This window comes from Haemorhous mexicanus, chromosome 12, assembly GCF_027477595.1.
Source record: "Haemorhous mexicanus isolate bHaeMex1 chromosome 12, bHaeMex1.pri, whole genome shotgun sequence".
NCBI lineage: Eukaryota > Metazoa > Chordata > Aves > Passeriformes > Fringillidae > Haemorhous > Haemorhous mexicanus.
Genome location: NC_082352.1, coordinates 20,750,222 through 20,775,872, shown reverse-complemented (window position 1 = coordinate 20,775,872; position 25,651 = coordinate 20,750,222). Strand labels below are relative to the sequence as shown.

The 25,651-nt window shown below is 55.8% G+C and overlaps 1 protein-coding gene across 1 annotated transcript in view; it reads right to left on the bottom strand.

The window, feature by feature from the left end:
- JPH3 (junctophilin 3) overlaps window positions 1-25,651 on the bottom strand; it is a 46,688-nt gene that overhangs the window by 8,384 nt on the left and 12,653 nt on the right. Inside the window, exons 2-4 of the mRNA XM_059857490.1 lie at window positions 23,347-24,124; window positions 8,394-8,518; window positions 2,644-3,563 (exon numbers count right to left, since the gene is read on the bottom strand). Coding sequence (XP_059713473.1) covers window positions 2,644-3,563; window positions 8,394-8,518; window positions 23,347-24,124 — 1,823 coding nt within the window. The remainder of the gene's footprint in view (window positions 1-2,643; window positions 3,564-8,393; window positions 8,519-23,346; window positions 24,125-25,651) is intronic.

Sequence of the window (25,651 nt, the reverse complement as noted above, 5' to 3'; positions counted from 1 at the left end):
GTCCTGGGCTCATGGATGGCTTGTGCAGAGCTGGTTTAGGGCAGATTATTTTTAAAACAAGCTAAGCTGTGAGGGTGACCTCGCTTCTGCTCAGGGATACCTCAGGTAGGGCAAAAATAGCCATGCTCAGCTCCGAGCATCCCTCCTGCTCATGCTGGAGCCCAGCTGGAGGGAGCTGGGAGCTGCCCTTGGAGCCCCTCCTTTTAGGGACCTGGCATTGCTGGCACCCAGGGGAGAGGCTGGAGCAGTGTGGGCTCTCACACACCTGTCCACACTGCCTTGCCCTGCCAGGCCCCAGGGAAGGGGGATTTCAGGCCAGTGTGGGGAATTGGTCTTTTGGGGGGACTGAGAAGCCTTGATTTGCTGTGGGGGGATGTGGAGCTGGAGCAGGATGCAGGGAGGTTGCAGGATGCAGTGTGTGAGTGTCCTGTGCTGCGTGGGGATGGATGTGGGGTCTGTGGGATAAATCCTTCCCCCTCAGCCTTCCCCTCCTCCTCCTCAGGGATTCACCACTCCCTGAAGTCTGAAATGCTTCTGATGGCAGGTGAGGTCACAGGTTTGGGCAGGAGGTTGGAGCACAGATCCTGCACCTCCTGTTTCTCCCCTACATCTTCCCCTGCTCCTGTCCAGCCACCCCCTCTCTGCCAGGCCACTGGAACAAAACCCTGCTAGCACCGTGCAATTCCTGCTAGAACAAATTGTTGCTGGCATTGTGGGTTATTTAAATCCACATATTATCTCTTCCTCTGTATTACATTAGCTTCCTCCCAAACCTTCGCCATCTGTTCCACCCTCGGTTATGAATGTGAGAAAACTGAACATGCTGCTCCACAGCTCCAGCACTTCCAAAGTAGGATGTGCATCCTAATGGCTTTTCCATGCACTTCTCCACGCAGGCTGGGCCTTTCCTTAGTGGCCAGGACTCGCTGGGAATGGCCAGGAATGTCTTGGTGGCAGTTTGCCTCCAGCCATGTGGAGAGAGGTTTATTGTGACAGCTCCAAGGTGGGAGCACATCTGCACATCTGATGGGCTGGGTGGGGACACAGCTCAGGGCTGCTTGTGCCTCTGATCTCCCCAAAATCACGTGGCTCTCAGCGAGGAGAAACAGTGGTTTCATCCCTCCTGGGGGCCCTGTGTCTCCCAGGTTGTGTTGTCAGAGGTGCTGGAACATCTGCGCGTCCCACAGCCTTGCCAGGGCTGTGTCTGTGCAATTACTGCTGCTGCTCTTCCCCTCTGGGAGCCTGTCAGGCTCCTAATGCTGCCTGTCATGTCTCCAGTGCTTCCCAGGCAGGCAAGGACAGCCTGCATGGCTCTGGTTTGCCAGGGCTGCAGGATGTGGCCTGTGGAGCCCCCGCGCTCAGCTCCCCCTCAGTGCTGGCTGGGAGCTGCTGAGCCTGAGCCCAGGGATGGGGAGGCAGAGAGCTCCAGGGCTGTTCTGGGGGGGATTTATCAGCAGGGGAGCTGGGGCAGATCCATCCTTCCTGCATCCCAGGCTGCTCCCTCTTCTTTCTTCACCTCGGCTCTGCTGGTGGGTGCTGGAGGAGCAGGGACACTACAGCCATGGCAAATGTCACCACACCTCACACACCTTGATGCCTCTTGCCTGAATTTTCAGCCTGACTGACAAATTAATTTCAGTTTTGTGACCAGGCACCATCCTGTGCTCCCCTGACAGGGAGATTTAGCTTCTTCCTGCTGAAATGTCACCTCCTGAGCGTGACGGGTTTTCCATTTCTCCTGGGTAGGTCTGGAGCGTCCTAATGGGACACCTCCAGCCCTGCCCTGTATTTGGCACTGACTCAATAAGGGACAGTTTGGGGCACTGGTGGCTTCCCCAGTGCTCCCAGCACACGCCATCACCTCTCCTGTCAATGCCAACCAATGGGAACAACAAGTGAGGAGACTTCTAATGGGAAATCCAGGAATTCTCAGAAAACAAGACTGCAAAAACCCTAAAACCCACCCAGCTCAGCCTTCTCCTGAGGAGGTTCAGCTCTGTCCAGGTCCAGTCTGAGCTGGTGATGTCCAACTTTAGACCATCCCCCCCCCAGGCAGTTCATTACAGCCCTCACCTCATTAGCCATGGTTAATGGCTCACCCTCCTTGACTTTAAGCCCATTAATTCTGTTCGTGGAGAACAGATTATTCCCTTCCACTTTGCAGCAGCTTTTAAGATCACTCTGTCTTCTCTCCTGAACACCTTCCCAGCAGCTACTTCATGCGCAAAGTGTCCTTATCTCCCCCAAAATGAGGAGATCAGGGTGGGGTGTCTCACAAGGAGCTGTCCTGGAGCAGTGGGAAGCTCTGTGGCCATAACCATAACCCAAGGAAGCATCACCAATGCCTTGGCTGCTCCTGCAGCTTTCCCACCAAATTCCCAGCAATCGTGCATTTTTATTGCTGGCCCAGGGGCTGGGCTGCAAAACTCCATCCTCCAGGGAAAACCCTGCTGCTCCCAGCACAGTCTGCAGGGAACACCCACACCAACGTCCAGCAGGGTGAGAGAAGGGAGGAGAGGGGATTCAAGGCACAAACCCACGATAATTCACATTTTCCGCATTTCCCTCCCATCCTGCTCCACTCAGCCCCACAACAGCCCGAGGCTTTCAGGCCAGAATTGCACACCCAGTGCCCTCACTCACCGTACTGGATTTGAGCGCATCCCCACTGTCCTCTTCAGATTCTAGTGCAACAGGTAAAGATTTCTGTGGCGGGGAGAAGGTTAAGTCCCACCTCAGTAGCCGAGGTTCAGCTTTGTCCCCGAATCTCAGGTTTTCCAGTTTCTGCACCGTGGGCTCGGCAGAGGAAGCTGGCCTGAAATTCTCTTTGTTCTGGGACTTAGACCTCAGTCTCTGAACCCCGAAGCCCCGCTCTTCCCCGCGGTGCTCGTCAGCCACGCTCCTGCAGCCTCCCCCTTTGCTGTAGTGTCTTTTTTGGGTGTGAATCTCTTGCATATAAGAATCCATCCTCATGAGGGGCTTCATCTCCATCTCGTAATTGCTCATCTTCTCCTCGTCCAGCTCAAGCAGCTTGGAGCTCCCTGAGCTGTGGTTGTGGGACCTGTGGTGGGAAGTCCATGAAACCGTGGCTGGGGAATCTGTCCACCTCTCTCTCGGCTTGTGGTTGGAGGCCGAATGTTTGTGTCCCCCGCTCCGACCTCTGTAGTCTTCGGGGCCAGCGGTGGAGCCCAGCTGCCCGCTGCGCATCGTCCCGCTCCTCCCGGCGCGGCTCCCGCCCACCTTCTCTTCGCTCCAGCTGTTGGGGCGCAGGTAATCCCCGCCACGCCCCTCCAGCAACATCTGGATCTCGCCGCCCCTCTCTTCGTCCACCGAGACCTGCCTGGAGAAATGGGCGCTCTTGTTCCTGCAGGAGGGGCCGAGGGGCGGCGTGGAGCAGGGGCTGGCGGGGAAGCTCTGCAGCGGGCTGTCCTCGGGGGTCAGGTCGGACGGGGTGGTGCCTTTGCGGTACAGCTCGGGGCTCTCTTGCTGCAGGGGCGTCCCGGTGGAGAGGACCTCGATGTCATCGCTCGAGTTCTGCCGCTTCGGCCGCTGGCATTCGAGCCCTTCGGGAGCAGTCGTGGAGAAGAGAGAAGGAAGAGGGGAAGGCAACAGGATTATTTCTGGTGCGTGGATGCCCCGAGGGTTTTTCGTGGCACAGAACGGGGAGCAGAGGGTTGGGTGGTGGGGAGGAGCGGGATGGGATTGGGACAGCAGTGTCACAGCTGCTGGCAGTACTGGTGTGACAGCAAAGCTGCCCTGAGCTCCGCCCTGCAGAACTGTGGCCAGCATGGGAATGGTTTTCCAACCCCAGAGATGTGGAGAAGTCACCAGCAATGCAGAGCTGCTGGGAAGAGGTTCTGATGGTTTTTTGGGATCAATCTGACCACATTTCCTATCAGTTCCCAGTCTGGAAACGTTGGAAGGGAAATCTGTGATGTGGCTGGTGGCACACCCTGTGCTCTGTATTTGTGCGTGCTGGGTGACACTGGGACCACCCTGGGTGTGCTGGGTGACACTGGGATCACCCTGGGTGTGCTGGGTGTCACCAGGATCACCCTGGGTGTCACTGGGATCACCCCACACCAACAGCTCTCACCCCCCTCCTGGATGGGAACCACCTCAGTTTTCATCTGCCAGGTGCAGGAGGGAAACAGCCACATCTGGGCAGGTGTGCAAGAAAAAACCCACAAACCTCACATCCAAGAGCTTTCCTGCCCCACACAGCCCAGCAGGATATGGAGATTTCCCTGCTCAGCCCCAGGATGAGCTGGAAGGACAGGGCTGGCTGTTCAGGGCCACCTGAGGCCAGCACCCCCCATCCTCCTCATCCCACTGGAGGCTCCCCATTCCTTCAGCTCAGAGACTTCCCAGACAGGATCACCCTGGGGATGGGCACCTCAGGAGGGCCTGAATGTCTTCTGCTGCTGGAGGAACATGGAACAAAAACCTCCAACGTGTTCATCACTGATGAAACACCAAACGATTTCAAGCGAGCTAATAGTGGTTAATTCTCCTTTTCCCCTCTCCAGTCATTCCCAGCTAAAGCCATGCTAAATTAGGTGAATAATTTGATAAATATATTAAGTGCCTAATGCCCCTGAAATGCATCTAATTGTGATTGCTATGGTGAGACAAGAAACGAGTCTTGAAAAGGGAGAGCTCAATTTTCATGCCATCGTTTAAAAATGAACACTCAGAAGTGCCTGCTCGGGTCTCTCCACTTCTGCTGGGCAATTTTCTCTCTTGAATCATTTTGGGGAGCTGCTGGGATGTGCCTTCCCCCCTGCCAGGGTTGGGATACACACAGGGAATGCTGGAGTCCCCATCGGAGCACTGGCAGGGAGGGAAATAGTAAAAAAATTGCTTGGAAATCTACCCCAGCAATTTATGGAAAATGGTCTCCTAATGACTCGAGATTTTGGGATGATACTCACATAGTCCAGCCTTCATTTTTCCCCTGTTTGTATGTGGGACACTGAACGTCCTGGGGTTTATCCAGGGGCCCTGAAAAGTGCTGGTATTGGTGGGAAATTGCTGAGAAGGAGAAAGGTGGAGCTCACTCCTGTTTTCCTGCAGAGTATCTGTCTCTGGGATAAAGAACAAGATTTTTTGGGGCTGTTTTCCAGTCATTTCTGTCCTAGCCACCTTCCAGAATCCCAAATGGGAAGCTGAGGCACAGAGGGAATAAAGGATTTCATGGGAGAAAGCTGGAAAGCCACTTGTGGGAACGGGCTCACCCAAGTCTTTGGGCTTTATCTTCCCCAGTTCAGGGATTTTGCTAGACTTCCAGGGATTTGCAAGCTTCCCACCATCTCCAAGGCCTCCAGAGCTGATGTCCAGTCCCACAACCAGCCACAGCCTGGCAACACCCACTGCTGCTGTTCCTAGAGCCTCAGAGAGGGGACAAGAATCCCCAGAGAGGGGACAAGAAACTTCAGAGGTGCTCCCCACTGCCACACCAGGGAGATGTCATCGAATCCCCCTCATCCCAAACATTCCCCAGCCCCAATCCTCAGGGGGCTCTGCCTTTCCTGGGTTAATCCCCGAGGGCTGGGGCTGTGGGAGGAGCAGGACCGGGGGTGCTGGGGCACAGCTGGGGCACAGCTGGGGCAGTGCTGCCCCCCGGCCCCGCAGCCCGCAGGGATGGAGGCGTTTCCTTGCGCAGGAACTCCGCGGATGCACCGGGACCCTTTCGGCACCCGAGGATGTGCAACAATTATCCGGAGCTAAAATTAGCCACGGGGCACGTGATGTTCCTGGAAGAAGGGCTGTGAGAGCGAAGGAAGATGCAGAGCACCGAATGTGGATTTGCAGCGGGATGGAGGCAGCCGAGCCCGGCCTCTGAGGCTTCAAAGCCAAAGCTGAGGAGCCACGTTTGGGATTTGGGAGCCTTTGGCTCTGTGTGCTGCTGTCTCCAGGGAGGGGACTCAGTTCTGCAGCACCACCCAAGCCTGAGTGATCCTGCTGTGTGAAGGATTTGGGGTTGTGGGCACCTGGAGATGCCCATGGCTGACGGGCATGGGAACCGTGGGTGACAGGGCATTACAGGATACAAAACAGGAATAGTTTTGTTTTTACCTTCCAGGAGCTGCAGCTGCCATGGGGTGCCCAGGGCTGATGCTGAGGTGGGCACAGACCTCTCTGTGGTGTCCCACAGCACCCACAAACCCCTCTGAGGGGGCATCCAGCGCCCCTGGCACTTGCTGTGCCAGGTGGGTGGTACCCACACCCACCTCCCTGCCAGGAACATATCCAGCACCCAGCATCCCGTGGAGAGGGAGCACAGCCAGCACCCAGGGGGTGGGTGGCACTCAGCACCCACCACAGCACGCTGTGGGTGGCACTGGGGACCTGCAGCACCCTGCAAGGGAGCACAGCCAGCACCCAGGGTCCTGAACGAGGAGGGCACGTCCAGAACCAACAATTCTGAATATGGGGAGCACATCCAGCTCCCAAAATCCTGTACAAGGGTGACAAATCCAGCACCCACAATCCTGTACAAGGGTGACAAATCCAGCACCCAAAATCCTGTACAAGGCTGACAAATCCAGCACCCACAATCCCGTGAAAGGGAGACAACTCCATCACCCACAGCTCTGAATGTGGAGGGCACAGCCAGCACCCACAATTCTGTATAAGAGGGGCACATCCAACACCCAGGATGCTGTGCAAGGAAGGGCATTTAGAGCACACACAATCCTGTGAAAGGGGGGCACATCCAGCACTCAAAATTTTGAATAATGGGGGCACACTCAGCCCTCAAAATTTTGAAAAATGGGGGCACACCCAGCGCCCACGATCCTGTGTAGGGTGGGCACGCAGAGCCCCTGCAATGCCGGCAGGGTTGTGGCAGCCCCCCCAATCCCCGCCCCGGCTGTCCCCAGCCCGAGGTGGCGGCTCTGTGTGTCACACAGCCACTCGCACCCATCACCTGCCCGAGCGGCTCCCCGGGCGCTGCCAGCGCTCCCGGCACACCTGGGATGCTGCGTTTGTTTTTTACTGCGCTCTAAGTGGAACCGCCTTCCTTCCCTGCCCTCCCCTCCCGTGGCTCACTCAACCCCCCAGAGCTCCAACCACACAAACCCCAGCTCGAGTGAAGCGCCACGGCCCCGTCCAGGAGCTAGTAAAAAATGTATTTCCTAAAAATATCTTTCCAAGAGGTGATTTAAACCAGCAAAGTCTCCTGGCAGGAGGAAATGGAGATGAGGAACATCTCAGGGCTGGAGAAGCCCCTGGGAGCACGCAGCCCTGCGAGAAAGCTCAGATCTGCCGTGTACAGATGGGGCTGGGCAGGAGGGATGGGCGGGTTTGGAGCGGGCTGAGCCTCCTCCCGCAGCCGGGAGATGCGGGGGATGCAGGGGATGCTCGGACCGGCCCTGCCTGGGGATGCGCCCCGGCTCAGGCTGCTGCAGCCCCCAGAGTTGAGCCATGGGATGCCCCCGGCCGCCCCCGCAGCTCGGTGAGGCGAGCACCGGGCCGGGCTGGGCCAGCAGAGCCGATGGTCCCTTGTCCCCGAGCTCGGGAGCAGCCCTGAGTCACCGCAGCAGTCCCTGGAGCAATTAAAGCGAGTGAGTAATCCTCGCTGAGCTGGGAGGGGGAGAACAATGACAGCCGCCTCCCGAGGAGGGCTCGGGGCTGGGAAACTTCTCCATAAACCCAGCCACACTTTATTTATGATGTTAATTATTGCTGGGGGGACTTGGAGCGTCCCACTCCCAGTCAGCTGCAGACCCCGGCCCGACCCCGGCTCGGCTTGGGCTCTGTTCTCCCCGAGCCTTTGGTGAGCAAAAATGTGAATAAATCAACAAGGAATGGTGAAAATGATGGAGCGAGGGAAGGAAGGAAGGAAGGAAGGAAGGAAGGAAGGAAGGAAGGAAGGAAGGAAGGAAGGAAGGAAGGAAGGAAGGAAGGAAGGAAGGAAGGAAGGAAGGAAGGAAGGAAGGAAGGAAGGAAGATCGATCAAATGTGGATTTTCCCAGTGACTGATTTGCAGGGCCAAGGGAAGGGTCAGGTCCCACTGGGTCCCAACTTTCCAAAGCAGTCAGGAACTGCACAAGCCATGTCTGTAAAGTCAGTGGTGACCTCTGGGATCATCTGTGTTTGCGTCCAGAGCCCTTGCTGGGCTTTTTCTTTGCAACTACCAAGGGCTTTGAACTAAAAAGTTGGGGAGAAAGAGGAAACACCGGGAAAACAGTACTGAACAAGGTGGAACTGCTGGATGTTGACAGCCCTGCCCTAAATCTCCCAAAACCTGGTGTTCCACGGAGCTTTTCCCCTCCAGGAGCTCCGGTGGGGATGGGGAGCTGCGGGCACAGGCTGAGCCTCCAGCCAGGGCGGTTTGGGGGTTTGGGGTGTGTTCAGGGCTGCGAGGGCAGGGCCTGGCAGGGACTGACCGTTCTCCCTGTGCTGGAAGGAAGGTGAGAACTCTTTGGCAGTGATCCTGGCGATCCGCGCTTCCTCCTGCGCTTTCTGCGCCGCCGTCACGGCCGCCTCCGCCTTGGCCCTGGAGTGAGAGGTCCTGCAAGGCAACAGAGACACCAGCACCCCGTTAGGCAGCTCCTCCCTGCCACGGGAAACCCCACATTTCCCCCACAGATTCCTCCAAAACCCTTTGGCTGTGAGGGAGGAGCTGCCAGCTGAGCTTGGGGCTGGCTGGGGAATGGGGGATTTTCCAACACCTTCACGAGCTGCTCCTCAGCCTGGAAATCACCCAGGAAATTCAGATTTGTTCCCCCAGGGTCCCTCCATCCCATTTCCCACCCCGTCCCAGCAGCCTCTCCATGCATCTCCCACGAGCCTCCAGGGTTGAATTTAAAGCTGGTTTGGTTGTTTTTTTAACCAAACCCCTTTTTTTGGGGATGAAAAAAAAAAAAAAAGAAGAACATTTCCACGCCCACCCCCACGTTTTGCGTAAAATGCTGGATGTAAATAAATACTGGGAGCAGAGGTAGGAGCAGTGGGTTCGGCTCTGGAGCCGCCTCCACCATCCCTTCACACATTTTGATCAGGGCACTTTTTCCCTCTGGATCAACAACTGTCCCCTGCACTCACTGATGATTCCCCAAAGGCTTTTTTTGGCTGGCATTTCATCCCATCACTCAGGATTTACAGCTTCTCTGAGAGCATCCTCCGGAGGTTGCTTTTCCCCCTTTTCCCCTTATCCGAGCTATCCAGGCACTTTCAAAAATTCTTGCTCCCACCCCGGTGCAGGCAGGGTTATAAATAACTCCACTGATTTCTTTTCCCTCCAAAATCAGGCCCTCCATCTCCTTTAATCATTTTTTTTCTGCCTCTCTCTGAATTCCCTCTAATTTCTCGACATCTGCGTGGAGAGGGAGTGCCATTTCTGACAGGCTCCTAAAAATGGAAAACAGGGCCAGGAATGTGCCTGCTTTGGTTGGAAGCATCTCCAGGGCTGGGGAACAGGGTGTGAGTGTGGCTGTGCTGTCACCTGTGTTCGCTCCTGACACTTCTCAGGTCTCTTTGCTCTAATAAATGCTTTATTCCCAGCCACTGGCTGCTTTGGAGTAGCTGGAAGTGAATCCGAGCTGTTTTCCAGAGTTATTGGGGGTGGTGGAGGGGCTGTGGTGATGCTGCTGCAGGTCCTGAGAGTTCTCTGTGATTGTTCACCCAAAAATCGGATTTTAATGGGTTTTTACTCAGTGCTCTCCCTGCCACATTCAGGTGGGGTCAGAGGAGGGGACAAAGGTGTCACAGCCCATTCCCTGTCAGGTATCCCAGCCCTGCTGTTTTAGGAGCAGGAGGGATGCCCCAAGGAAGAGCTGCAGCAAACTGCTGGGAGGGGAGGTGCAGACTGCTCCCGTTTTTCATAGAATCATGGAATGGTTTGGGTTGAAAAATTAAAATCCATCTCATTCCAACCCCTGGATGGGGGCAGGGAGAGCTTCCACTAGTCCAGACTATTCCAACCTGGCCTTGGGCACTTCCAGGGATCCAGGGGCAGCCACAGCTTCTCTGGGCACCTGTGCCAGGGCCTCACCACCCTCACAGATATTGGGAATTTCTTCCCACTATCCCATCTAAATCCACCCTTTTTCAGCTTCAAGCCATTCCCATTTGTCCAGTCCCTCCATGCCCTGCCAAAGTCCCTCTCCAGGTCCCTTTCCAGCCACATTTTTGGCACCAGCATGCTCTGTGGGAAACACTGGGACATCAAACCTGTGCATTAAACCATGGCAGCCACCAGGAGGTTAAAATTCAAATTCTGCCTCTCTGAGCTCTTTAAATCTCTGGCATCTTCCAGGGGAGCTTCTCAGGGACATGGATTTGAAGCTCCTCCATCCATTTATCCCCTGGCCTGGGAGCTGCCCGGGCTGGGGCTGTCCCTGCCTCTCTGCAGCACTTCCCCAGGTCCCTGCTGGCCCAGCTGAGGATTAACAGCGTCTGTGAGTGCCTGGCCCGCGCTCAGCAGCCGGGATTACACTCTGCTCCTCCCTGGAGAGGCGCCTGGAGCCGCTCAGCCCTCTCTGCCTGCCAGGGAAGGAGGCTGGGGCAGCAGCCTGTGCCATTCCGGGGGCTGGGGCACACGGGGGTGGTGGCAGAGCTGGAGGAGCCCAATCGGAGCCACCACCCCGGGCTGGGCTTCTGGGATGGCCCAGGTTCTGCTCCTCCCTGTGGCACTCAGCACCCCCTTGATGGAGTCATGGGATCACTGAGGGTGGAGAAGAGCTCCAGGGTCACCAAATCCAGCCTGTGGCTGATCACCACCTTGTCCCCAGAGCACTGAGTGCCACCTCCAGGAATTCCTGGGACACCTCCAGGGATGGGCACTCCAACCCTCCCTGGGCAGTTCCAGTGCCTGGCCACCCCTTCCAGGAAAAAATTCCTGCTGCTGTCCAACCTAAATGGATTAAAATCACCACCCCTGGGGGATGGATGGATTTCCATCCCTGGAAAACTCACTCCAAAGACTTCTGGATCTGCTCATCCCAGACAGACTCCCAGGATGGGCCCAGGAAGTGCAGGGAATTAAAAAAATGAAAACTTGGAGATTTGGCTCAGAAAATCAATGCCATCAATGAAGCCACCTCTGATCCAAAATACACCTGTGGAGGGATGGAATGCACTGGATTCCCTGGAGCAGAGGGGACACACTGGATTCCCTGGAGCAGAGGGGACACACTGGATTCCCTGGAGCAGAGGGGACACACTGGATTCCCTGGAACAGAGGGGACACACTGGATTCCCTGGAACAGAGGGGACACGCTGGATTCCCTGGAGCAGAGGGACACACTGGATTCCCTGGAACAGAGGGACACGCTGGATTCCCTGGAACAGAGGGGACACACTGGATTCCCTGGAGCAGAGGGACACGCTGGATTCCCCGGAGTGCTGCTGATTAATTGTTTGTAAAGCTCCCTGAGACGCTGGCAGGAGTGAAAAGCAGAATTATGGAGATCCATACGTTGCATAATGAAATCCATAAGTATTCCCAAATAAATGCCAGTAATCCAGTTAGTGCTCGCATGACTTTGTCACATCCTAAATTTACCAGCTGTCTCCTTTCTCCACGCCTGCTGCTCGTGGCGTGTGCTAAATCTTAATTCCCACTTAATTGCCTGGAGTTTATTTCCCTGGAAAAGTGGGGTTTTTTCCTCCCTGACACATGGACAGGGCCTGATCTCATCGCTCTGCTTCTCCTTCCCTAAGTGCTGCCATAAATTTTTTCCAGGATGGAGACGCCAAACTGGAGACCCCGGTGAAAAAAAGGCTGGGGCCTTCCCCATGAAACAGAATTATGGGATGGTTTGGGTTGGAAGGGACCTTAAAGATCATCCTGTTCCTGTGGGCTCATGAGGGGATGAAGGGAAGAGTGATGCAAGAGGAGCTGTTTAATTCCTCCCACCTCTGAGCATCCCCAGCCTCCTCCTCCAGCTGGGATGAGTCCAGGAGCCTGGGATAGTGGAAGGTGTCCCTGCCCATGGCAGGGGGGGAATGGGATGGGCTTTAAGCTCCTTCCAACCAAACCATTCCATGGTTCCAGGATTTTAGTGCGCTTCACCATCCAAGCTGAGCTGGGGGAGGGTGTTCAGGCCAAGATTGGGATTGGGAAGAGCCAGAGGGGGGAAGGCCAGGATGGTTTGTGGCTTTTGAGCCCCCGTTTTGGGTCTGAGGGCAGAGACTCCTTGCTGGGGCTGGCCTGGAATATTTCATTTATTAATTTTTTGCCAAGCTGACTCACTCTTCTCGGAGGATGAGCGGGCAAGTGGTCAAACTGGCAAGGGGAGCTGGCAGGAGGCAGGGAAAAATCCCAACCAACCAGATTCCCAGAAATCTTTGCAGATCTCCTGTGATTTGGCCAGAACTGAGAGGGGAAGGGATAATACCTGGGCCTGCTTCTTAATGCCAAGTTTATCAGCTCCAGCTAATCTATAAGAAGCTGGAATCAACTGATTTGCAAGGAAGAACTTGGCTTTTTAGGAATTCCAACAGTGACTCCAGGCTGGCTTGGAGTGAGCAAGGAGTGGATCCAAGGTTTCTGCTGCAAAGCCACTGCTGGGGGCTGGTTTAGCCAAAAAGGGGTGAACTCCCAGCAAAACCCTCAGGGATTCAGGAAGGAAGGAAGCAAAATTCAAACCAGGTGAGGCTTGAGAGGTGTTTTGGTTCCAGGAATGCTTTGGCAGGAGAACAAGTGGGACAAAGTGCTTCAAAATTAGGCTGGAAATTAGAGTGAGTTTGCAGAAACCCAGAAAGGTTTCAGAGCTGGGAATGTGACACCTGGAATTGCCAGGATGGCACCTGGAGCCACGAGAAACCTGGATCACTGGTGAGTCCTTCTCCATTTGCTGTTTGAATCCATCCAGCAGAGGGATTTGCCTCTTTATTCCTATTTTCCCAGAGTTTTTGTACAGCAAATACATTCCAATAAAAACCAGGCAGCAGACACTGAGCAAACTCATGCTTGGGGTCAAAGGGAGCTCTGTGCTGAACACAGAGAGAAATCCACATTATTGGGAATGTTAAAAAGCATCCTAAGATTTCTGGGAAAGAAAGTCTGTTTCCCAAAATTCACATGGCAGCTCTGGCTGCTCTTTCCCCAGCAAACTTCTCGCTTCCCTGACCCCAAAGCCTGGCTGAGGGAAGGATGAAATTCCTGCTTTACTGCTGGGATCCTGTGCAGGGATGGAGATGCTCAGCCCAACTCCACCCCACACGCAGAGCTCTCCCATTATCCCAGCTCCAACAGGAGCACCACCAGGCTGCAACAAGTCCCAAACCCTTTCCACCCCATGAAAAGACCCCGTGGTCCCTATTTTTATGGAAAACCTGGAAATTGGCACATTTCCCACAGGCTTCACTGGGAGTGGTGAGGATGGAGTTAAGCTGGCAGTGAGCTCATCCCTAATGAGCAGCCTCAAGTTTTCCTAAGGGGCCAGGTTGGCTCCATCTGATCCACTTTGTCTCCAGGTCAATACTTCATCAGGCAGCTTTGGGGCTGGTTTTTTTCTCTTTAAATGCATCTTTATCTTCCTATAGGAGGGAATGTTTTCTCTCCCTCCATTACGGAGCTTCATGTATTTTTCAAATGGCAAAATTCAATTAAAACACACGCCAGCTGCAAGGAAATACTTCAGGAAAAATTCAGAGAGAGCATTTGCAGGGCATTTGAGAGTCTCTCATCCAAACCCCGGGGTCAGGAAAGCCTTGGGATGCACCTTGTCCTGGGAAGGGATGGCTGGATGAAGGAAAAAAAGGAGATTTTCTGGAAAACCCAGGCTGGCGTGAGGCTAGGAAGGGATGGCTGGATGAGGTGAGGAAAACGAGATTTTCAGTGCATCCTCCCCAGTGGGAATCCCTCGGCTGTGTGGGCTCCACGGGGTTGTTTTCCAGTCCCCGTGGCACAGCGGGATCCAGCCCTGATTGCATCCAGCGAGGAACACAAAGCGCCTGTCCCCGGGGATGGATGCCGGTCACCAGCCCCGAGCCCTGGGGACGCTGGTGCGGCTCTGCCGAGGATATGGGATCGCTCGGGGATGGGGCAGGACAGCGATCCCAGCTCCCAAACCCTGCCAGCTTGGGATCGATCGCTGCAACAGCTCCGGGAGGCTCTGCCTGCTCCGGGCAGCCAGGAGGGGAGGCTTGGCTGGGCTTCGTGCTCTCCTAGATGGGACAAATTGGGACTGAATTATTAATAACCACTGCAGACTGTCTGGTTTCCACCTCTGCGGGAGCCTCTCTGATTTAGGGCACAGCTGCAGTGCCCATCCTGCCTCCCTTTCCCATGCCAGGGGCTTCTCTGGGCACGGCATCCCGCATCCATCCCGCATCCATCCCGCATCCATCCCGCATCCATCCCGCTCCGAGGGCCGGGATGAGCGCAGCCCGGAGCCAGGCTCTGTCTAGACACGGCCCCGAGGGAACGGAGAGATGGCAGCAATTAACAACCTGTTTGTTATTTTCCCTATCTGGCGTTTATTACCCCGATCAAACCCGCTCCTAATTCCAGTTTGGCTCTTCCCACAGCTCTCGCGGCTTCCCTGTTATTGCAGCAGGCTCTCCGGGAGTGATTTGTGCAGGCTGCAGCACCGCGCTGGTCCTCAGGGGGTGGAATATTAGACACACCAATTAGCTGGCTGTGGAGAAATTCCCATTTACCTGCTCAGCGCAGGCATTTTTCCCAGCCTGCTCCCTCCGTCTGCTTTTCCCTCTGTTTCCCCCTCTCCCCCCACCCCAACCATGGCTGGAATTCTTAATTAAGGGGAAAAAAGCTGCTAAATGTGACCTCTGACATGACGTAATGCAGCCCCGAACGTCTGCTCGGGCTCCTTGCAGCCAGACACGGAGCAGGTGCTGTGCATAGCAAAGAGAGAGGCAGCCTTGGCAGCTCCAGATGGAGATTTGGGGATGGGAGCATGGATGGATCACCCCTGGGCTCTGAGGAGGAGCAGGAAAGCTCCCAGCAGTGGCAGGGAAGAGGCTGGGATGGATGGAATGGTGATGGCTCACTCTGAACAAATGGCTCTGGAAGTCACATCTCAAGGGAATTAAGGAAAAATAAACAAACTCTTTAATCCTGGGGGGAAAAAAAATCCCCTCAATGTGTTTGTTGCTGCCCAAGAAAGCAAATCAGAGAGAAGCACGGAAAATATTGTGGTCAGGAGGCCAAATCCAAGTTTCCCTGTAATTTTACAGCAGGAAATGTCACATTAAGTGGGGGGGGGATCATTCCCAAGGCAGCTGGGAGAGCTCTTGGACAGCTGGGACGTGGAATGCTCCAGGTCTCCCAAATTCATGGGGACAAGGCTGGAGCCAGATCCTGTTTAGCTCACTGCTCCAGGCACCTGTGCCAGAGCTTCCCCACCTTTATATTTTTGGAGTTACAAATGGGGAGTGAATTCACTGAGGAATCTTTTGCCATTTTACACTGAAATTTCATTTTTTAATCCGAGGAAGGGGGAAAAAAATATCCCAGACTGAGTCCTTGTGTCCTGTGCCTTGCCTTGGCGTGGCCAAAAGGAGTTTTGTGGAGAACTGAATTCACAACATGGAGAGGTGCAAAGTCTCAGTGACTGGGGGGACAGGGATGAGCCATCTCCCCAAAATTCTGGGAGCAACAGCTCAAACCACAGCCCTGAGCTGGGTCATTCCCAGTGGAGAAAGATAACAGCATCAAATGCCAGGATTGCCTCCAGCTCACCTTATTCCCACCATCCCAAAAAGGATTTCTTTGTTTTATCTCTGTTTTTGCAAAACAAAAAAATGCCAAGAAAATCCAAATCCATCGACTTTAAAAGGCTGGGCCAGGTGGAGCTGGTACCCAGAGGCACATCTGGCACCAGGATGCTGCCAGCATCTCCCTGGCCAAGGAACACATGGAAGAAGCAGGGCCAGGCAGATCCCTGCATTTCCCTTCCTTTGAACTTTGTGCCCTCAGCAAGGACAGAGCTGATGGGCTTTGCAAGGAGATGATGCCCTGGGTGTTATCTACAGCTGGCCAGAAAATCAGCATCTGGAGAGGGAGCCTCATTCCTGGCCATCTGTCACTTGGAGTGGAGCTCTGCAGGAGGCAGGTGGGTGAAAACACCAGGACTGGCCTTGGGAAAGGGGCTTTGAGGCCACTGTCCCCCCTGAGTCTGGCCTCTCTCCAGCCTGGTCACTTTGCCTTGCTGGGGCATAAATCACCCAGTCCCCCTCACCTGCCCAGCCCTGGTGGGTGCAGGCAGGAGGGAGAGGGGCTGGAAGTGCCCCCAGGGCTCTGTCACCCCTTTGTGGGGCAAGTGGTGGCCCCAGCCCTGATGACTGTGGGGAGAAAAAGAATAAATCCTCCCTGGTACCACAGCAACGAGCATCTCCTGCCTGCCTCAAACTTCAGAGCCCGCCCAGCACGAGCCACTTCCCTCATCCCAGCTGCCTGCATGGGGTTTTGTGCCCCAAAATCACCCCCAAAGTCTCACTTTTCCTGCTCCCACCCCGAGGAATTGGGACTTTCTTAGTCACAACTCTAAAGGGATAATCAGTCAGATCCATGGGTTAAATCCCCCTGGGATTTTCAGGGGGGAAATTTGCTTAGCAGGGTCTACAATCAAATCCTTTAATTTCCTGGATTAGGAAGTCAGGACAGCTTGTCATTTGTCCTGTGGGGAGGAGGTGACAGAAACCTCATTGCTTGGGGCTTTTCAAACCTGAATAAGAGAGAGGAGAGCCTGAAATATCCCAGCCCATTCCCTGTGCTCCCTCAGCATCCCAAACATGGGGGAAGAAAAACCAGCAAGGAAAATACTCAATAATTTGGCTCAGCTCTGTGTTTTCCTCTTGAAATTAATTTTGCCTCTCCCTGGGGAGGAAAGGGTGTGGGGAGGGACAAGAATGGGGTCTTGGGGATGTTGCTGAAGGGAAGAGGGTGGGAACAACCAGGAAACCCAAAATGGGAGGTGGGAGAAGAAAAAAGCACGGAGACCTCTTTCTCGAGCTGGGAAAGAAGCAGAGAGACCCCAGCCCTTCCTCTTGGTTCTTCTCCACCCTCAAACTTTGGGATGCAGCATCCCTGGGACAGGCAGGGACACGGCTGGGGGGTTTGGGGAGGGGGGGGCTGCCACCATCCCCCCTCCCAGCCCTGGGGCCCGACTGGGCAGACCAGCACCCTCCCCACCCCTGGGAGGGTGAGGATGAGGATGGAGGGGGCAGCGGCAGCCAGGGGAGGGATCTCTCCTTCCCCACCCAAAATCCCTGGGAAAAGCAGCGCTGCGGTTTCGTTGAGCAGGAAAAGCAGCAGAAAGGAAAAGGAAAAGCAGCAGAAAGGAAAAGCAGGGGCTGCTGGGTTTGTGTTGCTGGTTTTGGTGTATTTTGCTTTCCCTCCCCGTGCAATGAAGGGCTGCTCCACCCAAAGCAACAGGGAGAGGCTCCATCACTTTGGGCCGGGCAGGCGGGAGGTTCCTGGGGGATCTCCGGGGCTGGAATGGTCCCGCTCCCCTCCGGGAAGGGCTGGATTAAATTAATTCGGGTGATCCGCACTGCGATGGGCTGCGGTGAGATGCCAGGGATGAGGAGGAGGAGGAAGAGGAGGAGGAAGAGGAGGAGGAAGAGGAGCCGGTAGCTTCTCCTTTCCCCGCGCTGCCCTCGCCTCCTGCCCGGCTCTCCGGGGCAGCCCCTTCCCATGGCAGCGCTGCCTGCCAGCACTGAATCACCTCCCGTCCTCCCCGCCTCGCTGCCAGCCCGTGCCACCCCTCCCTGTCCCCTCCATCTGCTGTCCCCGCACAGGTGACCGCTGCTGGCACCGCTCTGCCCCTCCTGCATCCCAAATCCCCTCTGCTGCTCCCTTCTCTAGCTGAGCCGTCCCTCCGGCATCCCAAATACCCCTCCTGCATCCCAAATCCCCTTTCCTGCTCCCTTCTCTGGCTGAGCCGTCCCTCCCAGCTGTGCTCGGCTGCGGGACTGGCACAGAGCACCGCGTTTGGGAGGTCTCTCCTGGCGGGGACAGGGACAGAGCCACGGGGACAAGGAGAATCCGAGGGGCTGGGAATGTTTGTGCTGCTTCAGCACAGCCCGGCAAAGCTGGGAATGGTTTTGGGAAGGTTTGGCACACACCTGGCCCGTGGGTTTGGGATGTTCTGGTTCGTGTTGCTGGAGAGGGAAGGGGTGGGAGTGGCCAAGCTGGGATCAGAGGTGCTGGGTCAGGGATGGGAGGGCAATGAAAACCAAAACCTCACTGAGCTGCTCTGCCAGGAGTACAAATGACCCTGCTGAGCTTTTCCCTCGCAAATCTTCATCCCTACAAAAGGCATTTCACTGTCCAGCCTGGCCCTGCCCTGGAGGCTGCGCCCCGGGGTGGAGTGGCTCTTGGGGACATATCGAGCTGGCCCTGTGCAAGCCCGGAGGCTGCTCCTGACTTTTGACACGGCCACAAAAGGGCTTAAGGCTGCAAATCCCGTCTGAGCAGGAAGTTATTAAATTGCCACGGCCGGAGCACGTCAACAGTCACGGTGCTCGCATCGCATCACTCCCGCAGGAGCCGCCCGCGGGGAGGGAGGGATGGACGGGACACTCCGGGATGGCAGAGCCCGGGCTGGAGGTGGGAATGTGCCTGCCGTGAGCCACAGGTGTCCTTGTCATCCCGGCTGAGGGGACACACACCCCCAGCAGCACCAACAGCTGATCCTAATGGGATCCCCCGAGCTCTGGCTGCACGGCAGGAGCAGGGAGGGAGGAGGCAGGGAAGCGGCAGGGAAGGAGGGAAAGCTCCGTTCCAGCAGCAGCAGAGCCCAGTGGAGGCTGCCAGCCCAGGCTCTGCTCCTCTTGGGTTGCACAGGGGAGTTTTGGGGGAGAGAGGGCTGGGGGGACGAGGAAAAGGAGAATCACATCCTACCCCAGCTGCTGTCAGCCCTGGAGTCACCTCCATCCACCTCCTGAGTGTTTCCCTCCCTGACCCTTTGCATCCCTCAAGGAAAGGATGGGGAGTCCAGGAATTGATGGAGGGAGCACAGTCACCCCACACGAGGCCTGGGGGCCCCAGGTGATGCCCTCAGTGACCCCATCAGTGCCCGGCTCATGGGCTGAGGTGACTCCTGCACACCCCCAGCTCCAGCTGCTGGCAGGGCTCAGCAGGGAGCAGCAGCACTTCTCCAGAGGGCCATGAGCAGAGAAATCCTCCCTGGCCTCAAAATTTCCCAGAGAGGGGCTGGTGAGAGTCCCTGCCCCACCTGGGCATCAGCTCAGCCCTCCCTGCAGCCAGCTCAGCTCTGCCCCATCCCGGCTTTGTTTGTCCCTGAGGTCCTGACCCAAGGAAGGGGACACAAAACCCTTTTGGAGCCCTTAACCTCCACTCCTCCTCCTCCTCCTTGTCCCCCTCCATCCTCAGCAGGAGCCCCTGGGGCAGCACGAGGCGGGATTGGGGTCAGCACCCCCAGGCACCCAAAGAGCAGCAGCAGCAGCCCGAAATCAAAGGCAGCCCAGACAATGGCAGAGCTGCGGGCTCAGGCCTGCCAGAGCATTAAACAGCAGCATCACCGGGGCCGGGAGGGCTGCTGGGGACATTACCGGGGCCGGGAGAGCCGCTGGGGACATTACCGGGGCCGGGAGAGCCGCTGGGGACATCACCGGGGCCGGGAGAGCCGCTGGGGACATTACCGGGGCCGGGAGAGCCGCTGGGGACATTACTGAACACAAGTCCACTTTCACATGCATTATTTTACAGACCCCTGTGACTCTCAGAGCACGGCTGCAGCAGCTTTGCTTTTCTCTGGTTTTGCCTGGGCTGTGTTTCCATTTTTCTCCCAAAAATACCTGTTTGGCTCTAAGAACCTCCTGCACTTTGCTGCCCGACCTCAGCCCTGGCTGCAGCACCCTCAGGGAGCATCCAGGATGAGTCCAAACATCCCCCTTGTCCCCTCCTCACTGCCAGGTTGTCTTTATTCCCTTCCCTTTCCTATTTCCCTCCAGTTTCCCTGTCTGGAGTTGAATGACACTGTGCTAATTTGTGGCCCAGCTCCTCCTGAGACATTGGAGCTTTAATTATATTTTTCTCCTGGTTGGTGCAAGGCTGGGCTCTAATTATGCCAGGGAGAGCATTACTTAGGAGTGACCTGGGAGCAGCATTCCCTTTGGGAACCAGGGCACTGGCTGCTCCCAGGAATTCTCATCTAAGGTGCTGGGCAGCAGATCCCCCATGCTGGAGAGGAGTGAAGTGTTTTCCATGTGCCACCCATCCCTGGGACTGATCCAGGGATGGTCCCTCCTCCCATAGCCATCCCAGCCACTGGTTACAAACCCCTGAAATGGGGTTGCACTGGCTACAAACCCCTGAAATGGGGTTACACTGGCTACAAACCCCTGAGCTGTGGAAGCAGGACAGATGTAGGGTCTGTCTGAGCTGCCATCACCCATCCTGGAGAGCTGGATCAGCCCTGATCTCCCCTGACATTCCCTGGGCACCCATCCCCCCCAGCAGGTGGCTGTGCCAAAAACCAGGGGCTGGGCTGAGCTCCCTGGCCCACCTTTGTTGCCTGGATATTTTATTTTAGTGGATAATAACACACCAGAGCCTAGAGATCATTTGCCTGAGGTGTCAATTAGCACTAATGAGATGGGGCTCGGGGTGTCCAGTGTGTCCTTCACCCTTCCAGGGTGGCAGCAGAAAGAGTGCAGGCTCTTGGCTGATTTGAGAGGGAATGAAGGTCTCCCAGAGCACTCAGAGAACACCCTGAACACTCCTTTTAAACAGGCTGGGAAAGAGCTCCCTCCTTGTCTCTCCCTGAAAACTGTCATGGAATCATGGAAGGATTTGGGTGGGAAGGGACCTTAAAGTCCATCCAGTCCCACCCCTGCCATGGACACCTTCCCTACCCCGGGCTGCTCCACACTTTCTCCTGGCCTTGAACCCTCCCAGGGATGGGCCAGCTGCTACCAACAGCAGTTCCTCACCCTCATTCACATCCCTTCCTCCCTGCTCACTTCACCTGAACAATTCCAGAGAATCAGAGGGAATTGTGCATTCTCCCATTAAATTACAACAAAGAACATTTAGGAGAATCTCCTCTTGACCCTAAAGGAAGTCCCTTAAAGGTGCAGATATCACTGTGCTCTACTCAGACTCCAACAACTTTAGGAAAGCCATTTCCTTGTCTCCAGCACGCTGTGTTTTTAGCCTACTTTCCTCAGGAAATGGGGCTCACTCCTGTGATTGTGCTGTTTATATATCTATATGCCATCACTCCCACACTAATAACTTTTGAACGTGTTGGCCAATTCCAACCAAATCTGACAGAGCGGCAGAGTTTTCAAAAATACTGAATTCTTACAAATTTAATGAAAGCCGTGGGTGGGCACTTTTTTTTTTTTAAATTTTTTTTTCCCCCACCAAGGGAAAGGCTGCAGAGTGAACTCAGACAGAAGAAAATACACACACACACACACACACACATGCACAGCCACACCAGGTGCTGGGAAATTGGAGTTTGTGTTGGCATTAGAGGGAGGGTATTCCACCCCTGAGCCCCAAAAGCTCAGGAATGAGCACCAGGATTCTCCCCCATCTCTGTTTTGTGGCATTTGGATGATGCAGTTTGGTGTGGGCACTGCAGGGGAGGGTTCCTTCATTAGGAAGGTTTAAAATTAAATCGGACTAAGATTAATAAGAAAGCTTTTCCAGCTGGATCTCAGTCTGTAAAACCTTGCTCTGCTCTGGTTCTGCAGGCTCAGGGACTCTGCCAAAAGACTCGTGAGGGGGGAGAGCTCGAGCTGAGGGATTGGAGGTTTCAGACAAAGCGGTTTAAGGTAAAAGAGCAGAGATTTACATGGGATATTGGGAAGGAATCCTTCCCTGGACCCACCTAATCCCATCCATCTCCACTCTCCATCCTCCACCCTCCACTCCCCAGCGTCCCTGCTGCTCTCCAGCAGAGCCCTGGACCACCCAGTCAGTGCAGGGCAGGGAGCAGTTCACAACTGGCATTCCTGACTCGGTTTTTTCCCCTTCTCCCCCATCATTTGAGGTGGAATATTACATGTCAAGAGCTCATTAAGCATCTCTTCCAATCCCACTCTCATGGGGCTCCAAGATCATCACCACTGGGAGACTGAGGATGCTCAGGTTCTCAGACCCAGCATCCCCCAGCACACTGGAGCTCCACATTTCCAGGATTGCAGCCTTTCGAGGCATTCCCATCCATCCCCAGACCACAGGGAAGGATCTGGCCTTCCCACTGCTCTGCACTCTGCTTCCTACCTGCCATTCTAGTGGGATTTTTCATTTTTTTTCCCAGCCATCAGCTCGAAAACATCATCAAGCCCAAATGTGCTCCCAAAGCAGGCCCAGGAGGCTCATTCATATTGCAGATAAGCCCTTGGCAGACGTGCTGATAAAGATTTCAAGTGTGACTCTGCATACAAATATTCCAGACCCAACAATTAATCCAGCACAGGAGGCTGAGGAGGTACCTGGGTTTTTCCCCTAACCCCAGCCCTTTTTCCCAGCCTGGCTGCTAAATATAGTCCTTGCTCAGAAAACAGAAAGGAATGACATGCTCTAATAAACCACCCCAAAATGGGATACAAAGAGCCCTGAATTCTCCAGAGGAGCTTTTCCTCCTCGCCTCACTGCTGGTCTGGGAGCTCCCTGCAGGGCACAGAGCTCCAGGTGCCTTTTGGGAGCCAGCTACAGGGTGCTTGAGCTGGCCCTGCTTTGAGCTGGGATCTTATTTACACTTTAATTAGACACGGCTTGTTTTCCCCTTCCCTGGTTTTCAGCAGATCCCAGCTCTGGATCTCTGAGCAGTTCCACAAGGGCTGCCCAGGGAGAAGGAGCATTGTAGGGCACGCAGATCTGCTGTTTTCCAGCAGAGCCTCCCCAGGGCTGAAGCCACATATTTGACTGGTTTTCCACTCAAAAAAAAACTCTTTTGGGAATGGAAATAGCTGGGAATGCTCCCAGCACAGGCCAGCCCTGGGATCGTTCCTCTTGGCTGTGAGTCAGGCAGAGGATTTGGGCACTCTCAGGAGCTCTTCTGCTTATCCAAGAGGAGCGGGAAAAATGGGATAAAAAACCCAGCACCCCCTAAGTGACAGCGCTCAGCCTGTGACAGCCACCAAGGTGCCACCACCCCCTGCTCAGGCTGCCCTGTGTGGCCTCCCTGCCTCACCTGGGGAGGTTGTGCATCCCCAGCCCACCGGGAACTACCAGAGGGACAACTGGGCTTGGATCCACCCTGCTTTGAACGGCACCCCAAGGCTTGGGCAGCCCCAAGGCTTCCATGAGATCCACAAACACCGACCCACCAGGAGTGCTTTCCTCCAGCAGCACCCCTACTACAACAAAACCTCTCACCCATTTATCCCCAGCCCCAGGGCGGGATCCCAGCTCAGACACACCGGGATGGGCAGGAACGCCCTTACCTGGACGCCGCGATCTCCGCTTTCTGCTTGGCGATGGTGGCCGCCCTCTCGGCCGCCTCCACGGCCCGATCCACCTTCTCCCGGATCTTGCTGGCGCGCAGCGGGATCAGGTTCTTCCTCTTGCCGCTGACCAGGATGTTCTGCTTGTACTTGCCCTCCTCCTTGGTGCCGTCGGGGAAGGTCATGCAGCCGTAGCCGTGGCGCTTGTTGTTGGCCCACTCGCCCTCGTACTTGAGCCCGTCCGAGCGCTGGCTCACGCCCGAGCCCGAGCGCTTGTCGTTCTTCCACTCGCCCACGTAGATCTCGGTGGTGGTGGCGTCGATGTCGTCCTCGATGACCGAGAGCTCGGCCTCGCCCTCACCCAGGCTGATGGTGGAGTTGATGTCGCTGGCGGTGGAGCTGACCGTGCTCATGCCGGCCTCGCTGCGGAACGAGCTCTGCTTGCTCCGCTGGCTGGCCAAGGAGCTCTTGGACTCGGACTTGCGGAGCTTGAGCCCGCTCAGCAGCGAGCGCCGGAAGATTCCCTTCTTCTTGCTCTTGAGGATCTCGGCGTCGCTGTGGGCCATGAGGACGAAGCCGCCGCGGGACACGGCGGGGCTGCCGGCCACGGCGGGCGAGGCGTCGGGGTGCAGCGCCGTGCCGTTGGTGTGCTCGCTGCGCAGGGAGTTGATGGACGTCCTCAGGGGTGACCTGATGACCGCAGCCATGCCGTAGGGAACGCTCTGCCGGACGCCGTAACCCTGGCGCATCCCCCCGACCCACTGGCCCTGGTATGTCCCTGCGGAGAGGAGACAGAAGGAAAAGGAAGGGGGGTCATGGCATCAAACTCCTCTGGGAGATCTTTGCGGCTCTGGGATTTCAGTCCCATCTCCAGGATGGGGATTGCAATGTCAGGTTGTGGAGGGGAAATTGATTGGATTCACGGAATTCACAGAATCGCTGGGTGGGAAGAGACTGCAGAGATCGTGGAGTCCAACTCAGCCCTGACACCTCAACTAAACCCTGGCACCCAGTGCCACATCCAGGCTTTGTTAAACACACCCAGGGATGGTGGCTCCACCACCTCCCCGGGCAGAACATTCCAGATTGCAGGCTTGCACTCCAGCTGCAGCATGGGGCTGTTAGAAACCAGCCAAGGCATCAAGGAGCTGCCCCTTGGATCAGTCCCTAAGGCAAAAGGGAAGGGAGCAGGGGTGTGGAATGGGGGAATGGTTATCCAGGAGCACACTATGATCCTGTCCATGCTGCTGGCATCTCACAGTGGATGGATAATGTCTAACAATACATTTATTTATACACACAGAGCCTTCATCCCGTGTGCTGGGGAAGGCAGCAGCTCCACAGAAATAAAGGCCTCACGGGGAAAGATCCATTTGGATATTCCCCTTGGAATTGTGCCCCTGTGGGAGCTCCTACATTTGCGTGGGCACTTCCTGGAGTTTCTTAACTGGTTGTTGGTGGCACGAAACACACACAGGGCTCCACCACAGCACTGGGAACAGGGGGACAAGGAGCCCACCCAGCCCGGGGGGCACAGCTGGACCTCAGCACCCTCCCTGTGCACCGAAATGCAGGGTGGGTGGTAATCTGCTCAGGGTTCCTAATCCCACCCCCTCCTGGAGCTCGGAGGTTGGCACAATTCCAGGCCTTATCCCAGCCCGTTGAACTGCAGGGCTTGTTTTTATTCTTAGGTCGGTTTAATCTTCTCCAGAGCAGCTCGAGATGCAGTGATGCACTGTGAGCCCTGCTGGGGCAGCTCGAGCATGGCTCTGAGCTGGGCCCTGGAGCTGCTGGAATGCTGTGAGCAGTCCCAGCCCCGGGATGTGAGGAGCTGGGATGGGCACAGGCAGCACCTCTCAGCAGTGGGACCTCCCTTTGTGCCAGCCCTGCTCCCACACGCCCAGGGAGCCTTAAACAGACCTGCTGAAATAGTGAGCCCTGCGTGAATGGGGCCAGTCCTAGCCCAGCACTCCCTGAGGAATTTCCCTGCCCAGTCCTGGGGCTCAGCAGTGGAGAAGGGATCTGGGCTGGAGCAGCTCATGCTGAGCACAGGAACTGCTTCCTGAGAGTGTGAAAGCAGCACCTGGCCACATTCTGGGGTGTATTTTGGGGTTCTTCAACTGTCTTTTAGCAGCCAGTGCTTTGAACAAATCCCCCAGGATTTGGGCATCCTTCCCTGTGCTCCAATGGTATTACATTATTGGGGGGGCAGCTTTGTGCACCCCAAAAAACAAGCAGGCCCAAGCTGGGGACCCCACAGAGCCTGCCCTGGAGAGGGGACGTGGGGAGGCAGAGGCAGGCAGGA